At 32.4% G+C, this 9,150-nt stretch overlaps 1 protein-coding gene across 2 annotated transcripts; it reads right to left on the bottom strand.

Moving 5' to 3' along the window:
* Window positions 1-3,399: 3,399 nt before the first annotated feature.
* On the bottom strand, window positions 3,400-7,273 carry LOC145006882 (agamous-like MADS-box protein MADS2). Of its 2 annotated transcripts, XM_078965959.1 has the most exons (9): window positions 6,857-7,273; window positions 5,219-5,297; window positions 4,838-4,899; window positions 4,592-4,691; window positions 4,387-4,428; window positions 4,272-4,313; window positions 3,968-4,104; window positions 3,721-3,867; window positions 3,400-3,625 (listed from the first exon to the last, which is right to left on the bottom strand). In XM_078965959.1, the coding sequence occupies exons 1-8, from the start codon at window positions 7,039-7,041 to the stop codon at window positions 3,765-3,767; spliced, it is 750 nt and encodes a 249-aa protein (XP_078822085.1). In that variant the 5' UTR covers window positions 7,042-7,273; the 3' UTR covers window positions 3,400-3,625; window positions 3,721-3,764. The 2 variants fall into 2 exon arrangements, with proteins under 2 accessions (XP_078822085.1, XP_078822050.1); XM_078965924.1 differs by having other exon boundaries at window positions 3,429-3,867; window positions 6,857-7,272.
* Between the last annotated feature and the right edge of the window lie 1,877 nt (window positions 7,274-9,150).

Genomic DNA, 9,150 nt, shown 5'->3' with positions numbered 1-9,150 from the left:
ATATGGAAAATTGACAGATCTTTATCATTCGTCTGATATATGTGTTGAACAACATATGAAGCTACTTCCCTCTATTACTTTCAAAAGAGAACTAGTTGACGAAACGACCTTTTATTATGAAAGTAAAGTAAATGACTATGACACCATTCCAAATAATTCGTATGCATATGGTGTTGTAAACATAAACAAACGTTTGAATGCTGATGAACTTCTTGATTATGTGACTGAGACTTTGTGCAAAAATGAACAAATTAAAATTTTGAACAAGACTGAGAATTTAACATAAAGTAGTCAATAAAATTTTGCTGATATTGAAAATGATTCATATAAGTGAAATTGAGGAATGCGAATTTGTTAATTGGTCAAAATTATGTATCATTAATGTCACCTTGTTAGCTAAAGGAAAAGATAATGTTAACTTAACAACGAATCCAAACAATGATTTTTCGACAATAAAATATTGTGATTCTCAAAAGGAGACAAGTATTGTCGAAGAGATAACAAATAATGAAAGTGATAGTGACAACGATTCTTGTGAAAATGAAATTCCTCGAGTGATTGAAGCTCAGGTGTATGAGGATATTAAGGAATTCACAAAAAAGTTAACCGAAAAAGGAAAACATTTTTTTGGAAATGATTTCAGCTCTTTATCCAACTTGCATTAAATGACTTCCAAACCAAGTTTTTGTAACAAAAGAGAATGATGATAATGTTGATCCAAAAATAAGAATTATTAAAAGAAGATAATCAAAAAGTGACTTATGAAGGTTTTTACTTAAATAAGGATATGGAGGAAAACAAGTTAAACAAAAGATAAATGGTTTTTCAATGTCAAAAGAGTTAAAAAATCTTCTTCTAAAGAATATGAAAATAAAACAAATAAAGTTTTCTTTGTGAAAATGGATAAGCAAAATGTCAAAAGTAAATATGAAGAAAATTATAAGAAGCCTGTACTTAATGATTCAAGTAATCAAAATGTGAAAGCTCATTCTTTCAAAAAGAAGGAAAAATTAGTTTCAGAAGAAGCATTTTTCAAAACACGAAAAGAAAAGATTCAAAATCATGAAAAAGAAGTTGAGAAATTGGATTTGAAAGATAAAATTTCCAAAACAAAAGTACAAAAGAAAGTTTATTTGAAAAAACAAAAAAATTCTCAAAAAGCGAAGATTTGAAACACAATAATTCACAAAAACTTGAAAGGAAGTTTTCTCAAACATCAAAAACTCATACTTCAAAAGAGTATTCTAAATATGATTCAAACAATGTCAAAAAGAATGTTGTCAACAAAAGTGTTTTTTCACAAAAAATGATAGTTTGTCAAAATTCAAATGAGAAAAAGGGATGTTAAAGTTTCAATTCTTATTTAGAAAAATGTTCAAAACACGAAGGGTTTTCAAAATAATAATATGCATTAACAAAATAGTTTTCAAAACAATTGACAAATGAGTTTTTTACAAAAATCAGAAAGTTTTTCAAAAAGATTCTCATTTTGGTTATCAACATCAATACCAAAATCATTTTTAACAATGACCACAAAATTCATGATCTCAAATAAATTTTAGGAAAATAACAAATGTTACAAAGAAAAATTTACCATTTAAACCTGATGTTCAATGTTTTCCAAATCTTAATTTGAAGAAAAAGTTGAATGTATCTTTTGTTAAAGGTAAAAATGACACAGAAAATCTTAATCATTGGTTTGATGAAATATGAAGACAATTTCAATAGCAAAAGCATTCTTAAGAACAAATCCAACAGATTTATGAGAATTACATGAATAAAAGTAACTCTTTTTAAGAACCAGTGTCACAAGTCTCAAAAAGACAAAAGTTTAAATAAAAAAAGTTAATGTTTCTCAAAGAAATGTTGAAAAAGAGAAAATTACAGTTGAAACTTTGCCATTGAATAATTATATATCGATGCCTAAAATTGACAAAAATGACTTAATCGACAAAATCAAAACAAAAGCTCGTAGTTGGATCTTTAGTTCTTCGTTGCACACCAACATAGATTACCATCACTACATGAATATTGACTTTTAGCGGCAACTATTGGTACAAACAAATTGTGTTTCCAATAATTAAATTAGACACAAAATCGACAAATAGGGCTCAACCATAGAGTTTCATGCAGTTTGGTGTCGATGAGCTTTAGTGACGACAACCATTATTTGCGTTGACACCTAATGCGAAATAGGGATGAGCATCGGAACCGGATACCCGCTTTTGGAACCGGAACCGCTTCGGAACTGCCAGTTTTGGATCTGGAACCGCCTTAAGCGGTTCTGATTCTGGTTCCTAAAGTTATGGAATTGTCTTAAGTGGTTCCGGTTCCGGTTCTCGTTTTTTCGGAACCGCTACCCGCTGGGTACCTGCCGAATGCGGTTTATATATATATATATATATATATATATATATATATATATATATATATATATATATATATATGTGTGTGTGTGTGTGTGTGTGTGTGTGTGTGTGTGTGTGTGTGTGTGTGTGTGTGTTATTTAGATCGATTTAGAATATATATTGATCCGATTTTGTCCGTCTTTGGTCCGAATTGACTTGATTTGGATGAAACTAAATTACATTTTTATCGAAAAAATTTAACAAAATTAATGTAACCGGGTTATCCGTTTCTGGAACCGGAACCGTCGGTTCCGAGACTGGTTCCAAACATATAAGAACTGCCTATAGCAGTTCCGTTTCCGGTTTTAACTTTCTAGGAACCGCCGGTTCCGGTTCTCGCCAAATAAGGCGGGTACCCACCTATCCTCATCCCTAATGCGAATGTTTGGTATCGCCGCTGAAAGTGGTTGTCGCCACTAAAGCCCAATACTTTTGTAAAATATAAGCGTGTTGCATATCTTTCATCTCCATTACATAGAATCTCTAGCTCTATCGAGATGATAATTAAATGCGTGTTGCATTTCTTTCATCTCCATAACGTACAAGCTCTAGTTCTATCTAGATGATAATTAAATGTGTGATTGGACATACTTCGTATAGTTTCAAACAATATGAAAAGTAAAGAGAGACAATGTTGCGTTATTAATATTCTAAGTCAAAGTAACATTGAAAAGTTATAACGGTTATCTTCTATATATAATGTATAAGTTTTCAGATTTCATATTTATACCATTTAATTAGTGTTTTGCTAAGTTGTATTCAGACCAGAACACCAAAGTATCTTACAGGTAATGATGTGCAATCGCTTTTACCTTTTACCTTTTCTAGGAAAGGGTAAAAAAATCTAGCATACATATGTTCATGTGTCAGCTACTTGACAAAAGAACAATATCATTAAATCAAACACATATAAATAAATGTTTACTTTATTTGTTATTTCTCCCATCAACCATGTATTTTTTTAAACCTAACTCCTTACAAACGGATTCCTACAAATATGTTTTCGATCAAAATAAAGAAGTTAACAAAAAAAATTTCATGATGATTATCTTCAATGGAACATAGATCAAAAAAGTTGTACTTCAACCAAAATAATAATAACAAATCCAGATTGCTTAAAATCTTAAACAAATTAAGTACATACATGCCAAGAATCCATGGGTTCTTCAAATCAAGGTCATCGTCGTCCTCTCAACGACTTATGAAGCCTTCAATCTCTTGGGAGAATAATTACAAATTTGCATAAACACACATAATACACACACTCAAAAAAATAAAATGTTATACGTTTGGTTCTAAAAGAAGAAATTACCTTATTTTTACCCGTGGGAAACTTAGGGTGATGCATTTCTTCTACTACAGCATCCATCCTGGAAACAGCCCATTAGGATTGTTTCCATTGACACCAGCAACATTCATCTCATCGGAGCCAATAGGGTTATATCTTAATCCGCTGAAACTGAAAAATCAATTGGAAAAGGAGTCCCTTTTAGTTCAAACTAGTGCTATTATTTTAAATTTATAACCTTCTGTTTTAAGCTTGAATTCCGTAAAAACACCTGGTGTGCATGGTGGAGTTCAATCCAAGAGGCTGGAAGAAATCGTCAGAGTGTGTAGGAAGGGGATTATACGGAATTGTTTGTGCTCCACCTTCCCACATTTGCCTAACTGGAAATTCCTGAGCATTTTCTTCCAACTGCGCAAAAGATCACTTCAGTAGTCTGTTTCTTTCGCTTTAAACTAATATAAGGTATGTATTAACAAAAAACTCATCCAGTGTTCAGGATATATGCTTGATATATGTATTATAGTGAATGGAGGATTATATTAATTAGTGTGTTGAGAGAAGAGAGAGAGTAATACCTTTTTCCTTAAGGCTTTATTTGTTTCAGCAAGAACTTGCTCCTGTAGATGTAGTCCGCCATTAATTCAAGGGTAAAATAACCTAAAACATTCAAGAGTGCACTGATCTTTTTACCTTTCTTTGGAGTTCAGCAAGCTGATCCAACATGCATTGAGTCTGAAATTTCAAGAACAAAACATCTATATATAAGCTTATGAACCTAATATGATCTTCCACGCTTTCCACCCATTTCTTAAATAGTGAAATATCTCTTTCTCGTATGTAAGCAATAGATGACTTTAATGAAAAAAGAACGACTAGGATAGCCTCAAGTTTGTACCTTCGTTGATCTGATCTTCCTCAAAGACATCTCCAATTGGTGCTCAAGTTGCTCCAGCTCCTTAGTGTTTAATGGGGTCAAATCTTCTCCGAGAAGATTTCTACAAGATTAATTGATTACCAGTTTAATTAGGGCATCGAGGATATTTCAACAACAATTTTAATTTACGATTAGAGGAGTCAGAATATTTTTGATGAATAAAGTGCTCAGAACTCTACATGCTAACGTTTGGAATCAGTGTCATACCTTTGTGATCGTTGCAGAACTTCCACTCTTGCCTTTAGCCTCAGATATTCATGGTAGTTATACTGCTCAACCATTTAGCTCGATGTTAATTACTATGACTCATCATAAAATAAAAGTGATGAACCCATATTGGATCAAATTGTTACTTTAAAACTCCTTAACTATTTATATATGCCTCAATAGCTCATTTTGGTTACCATTGTGCATCTTTATGCCTCAATGGCTCTACAGATCTTCTTCTTCAACATGTGGGTGTTATAGTGTGAAAAAGAGATAGACTTTTGGTGTTATTATTTTGTGTATGATGGAAGTACAAGTTTTAAGTGTACATACACACTCAAAATGATTGCAATTTTTAAAATACGATCGATAGCAACAAACCTGGCTCTCATTTTCAGGTTGGCTGGCTTTCAATGATCCATAACTACAGCTGTGGTACTTCTCAAGTGTTTTCACCATGCTGAAAATGGAATATCCAAGAACAAAAAATTAGCAACTGGGAAAAAATGATAAGTACTTAGAGAACCCTCTTTTGAATTAAGCTGAAATTAATTAAGGAAAGACCCGAAGTGCTCATGCTCTAAATTGACCTAATTCATTGCTACACATGACTAAACATGTGTTTCCACTTCAGGAGAGGTAGCACACCACTAACTAGATGATATATCATCAAAATTTTGCTAAGAAAAAAAAAACCCATATGCACAATCAACATCATAAGATTCAATATATGTTAAAATATCTAACATCGACGACTCAAAAGCATACCGTAGTCGTATACAAAACAATGATAATTAATTCTAGTAATTAATAGGAAAAACTAAAAAGAAAACATTTCTTGGTGAAAAACTTTTTTACACTGAAATTGAGAGCATGTAACCAGAGAATATATTTCTTGAATTCTTGAGCTAGATCAGTGTTATTAGAACTTAGGATAAACTTGACTACTAGAAGTGGGTCTTGGATGTGTTCCCCACGCAATTAAAAATTAAAAACAAAATAGTGACGTGCTTGCTTTAGATTTTGCTCAAGTCTCATTTTATACTTGGAGTAGATTAATTACTCAAAGCTAGAGCCAGATCGTGTTCGAAAGATCAGTTAAGATCAAATGATTAAATACAAAATGGTAAATGATAATTTTTAAAAATTTGTAGTATATATACATCATTTTTATCACTTTGTGAGGTTCAAAGTAAGAAATGATGAAGACGAACGATCCATTTTTTCAAGTATATAATAAATTCATTTGCAAATTAATTAAAAAATTGTCACAAAGAATAGATAGTATTTTTTTAATAAACTAAATTAAAATAATAATATCAACTTCTTTACTATCTAGGGTTGCAAAATTCTATATTAGATATGAAGATTTAGTATATAGGGTTTCAAATGATTTGCGCTTTTGCAGCTTTTCCAGATCTCTTCTCTGATATAACATCTAATGAATCTGTTGAAAAATAAATCTGAACAGTATTTCGTAGATAATGATTTCTTTTTTAATTTCAAGGAAAATTAACGCAAGAAAAACAAAACCTAAAATTATTTCAAGAAATCAAAAACTCATGACCGCAAGACACAAAAAAACTTAGCCTTCAAAAAACAAAGAAAAATCAAAACTATGCTTGTAAAAGGCTAGATAATAAATCTATTTTGAAGATACTTCAGATTTAAACCTGATAATAGGAAAATTAAATTAACAATAAATAATAAATTACAATGAAACAAGAAAAGGAACAGATCTTTACGAAACCCTTCATTTTAGTTGACCAGGATGAATCTCTTTGAATTTCCAAGTTTGTACAGTCGATAAAATATCAAAAAATCGGTACATGCTTTTTTCCAAGATTTCAAAGAAAGAAAAAGATAGATCGTATGTAAATCTACTACTAACGAAAAGATTTCATAGTTTTTGTGTGTAAAGTACTATAGAAGATAAGAAAACATACAACTACACACAAAAAAAACAGCCAAAGAATCTATCATGAAAGATAGAGAGAAAAAAAAAAAAAAAAAGTATACCTAGAACTGCTACAGAATTCATAAAGCTTTCCACGATTAGAGAAGATGATGAGAGCAACCTCAGCATCACAGAGAACTGAGAGTTCATAGGCTTTCTTGAGAAGTCCATTTCTTCTCTTAGCAAAAGTAACCTGCCGGTTAATTTTGTTCTCTATTCTCTTCAGTTCTACTCTCCCTCTTCCCATGATTATTAGTAGTTTGTTTCCTTTTTATTTGTGTGTTTTTTTCCTTTCTGCAAACAATTCTACTCTTGGTTAAGAGAAGACCCACTTTTAGAAGTTCCTTTAATTCATGAAACTTGTGTTTTGTATATAGATAAAACAGGAGGAGAGAGAGAAACTGAGTTCTCAAAAGAGAAATGTGAGAAGAAAATGGAAACCCTGGGGTGATCTATCTTTGGGCAACCCCCATCTACCATTGGTCTTTTCTATACATGACTGCCACTTTAATTCAATAATGAATACTCTACTCTCCTTTTAACTTTGTATTACTCTACACTCCACAGTATACAATAAAATGGTATAATTTGTTTCATTTTCATTTAATATTTTGTATTAAGAAACATTGATGTAACCACTGGATAAATAACAGAAATTTATACAAATGAATGAAATATCTATATATTGGTAATTAAACATGATGCGTTTTATAAGTTGTTCTATTTTCAAATTAGTTTTCATTAGCTCGAATACATTTTATATACATTGAGCTCACGGGTAAAATAAATTACGTACATGCATCTTACATCACCTCAAGTGCTCCATGTTTATGATGAACAATCTTTTTGAATTGGGTTTATTATGGATATATACTTATATATGTGAGATATGTACCTTATATATGTTAGCCAAATCCTAAGTTTATTGATGATACCTAGGTGATATCTTTATTTTTGGATTAAATATTGATAAATAACTTAGCTTTGGTTGGATCAATTGAACTTTTTTTTTGAACCGACAAATAGAGGGTAACCCGACCCGATGGATCAGGAATATCTGACGGGCCATCAAGAGGGGCACCACTCACCACCAAAGGGGACGAAGAATCGAACTCACGCCGGTCCAGGGAAATTCCGTCAAATGTGCTCAGCCAAGAGTAGAACTATTGACCTCATCCAGAGAGGCCTATAACCCAGGATGCATCACAACCTGCTAGGCTGGTCTCGAAACTTGTTCATTTGTGTTGTATATAATCCTCTAATGCGTACTTTCTACCATATAGGTTATTTCTCTCATATCTTACTAAAATATTGTCGTTTCAAAAACTAATCTTAAGTACATTAACTGTCATGAAAATTTTTGCGAACCTGATTGCTTTTATGTAAATTATTTTGTCAGAAAATAGTATTGTCATGTAAGAGGATATGCGAAATGTTGAATGGATTCGTCTTATTGTTGGTTCTTCCTTATGACCTTTATGTAATAGTATTGTTGGTTCTTCCTTGTGAGTGATTATACTCTTGTCTATACGTGTCATATCTTCATGTTTCCATGCAAACATCTTGCTTTTTGTTCGAAGGAAATTTAACAGGTCTTTGGCTTCAGATCCTCGCTGGTCCTCACTGGTCAGGGGCACTTCCTTCACATTTTGCTCCTTCGTTTCTGTAACATGTTGTGCCCCTGCCTTAATTGCTATGCTTTCTGGGGTTTCATCGTAGGCTTCATAGAGTTTTTATAACATTCATTTGACTCTTCTTGATCTCCCATGGTATTCATTATTCCCCACAGAGTAGACATTTTTACACACTAATGATACGTTGATGGAACCACTTTTATCTTGTGGATCCACAGTCTACCTAATATCACATTATAAGAACATAAGGTTTTAATAACACATAAATTTTGTATAGAGTTTACCCCTTCTATGTATATTTGTAGCTTTATCTCCCCGATGGTGTGTTCCGTTTCTCCACTAAATCCTATGAGGACCGAGGATCTTTTGATTATCTCTGATTCCAAGATGTTCATCCTCTTCAATGCATCCAAGAGTATGATGTTGACCGAGGATCCTCCATCAACAAGGATCCTTCTGACGAAGAGGTTGGCAATATACAGTGTTATCATGGGTTCGTCATGGTGAGGATCATGTATCTCTTCCCTGTCCATCTCGTCAAACGTGATTTCCTTTTCATTGATAGCGAGGTATTCTTCTGTGGTCTATCCTACTTTTCTGTTTTAGAGACCTTGGCGTGTATTTTAGCCTGAGAATATGAAGTACCACAAATGTAAGATCCGCCTGAGATAACATTAATTATCTTGGCATTTGGGGGCGGAGATCCTAGTTTCTCTGGGATC

This window comes from Lactuca saligna, chromosome 1 (assembly GCF_052625555.1).
Source record: "Lactuca saligna cultivar CGN05327 chromosome 1, ASM5262555v1, whole genome shotgun sequence".
NCBI lineage: Eukaryota > Viridiplantae > Streptophyta > Magnoliopsida > Asterales > Asteraceae > Lactuca > Lactuca saligna.
Note: the sequence above shows the minus strand (reverse complement) of the source record. Positions and strands in the feature narration are given on the sequence as shown.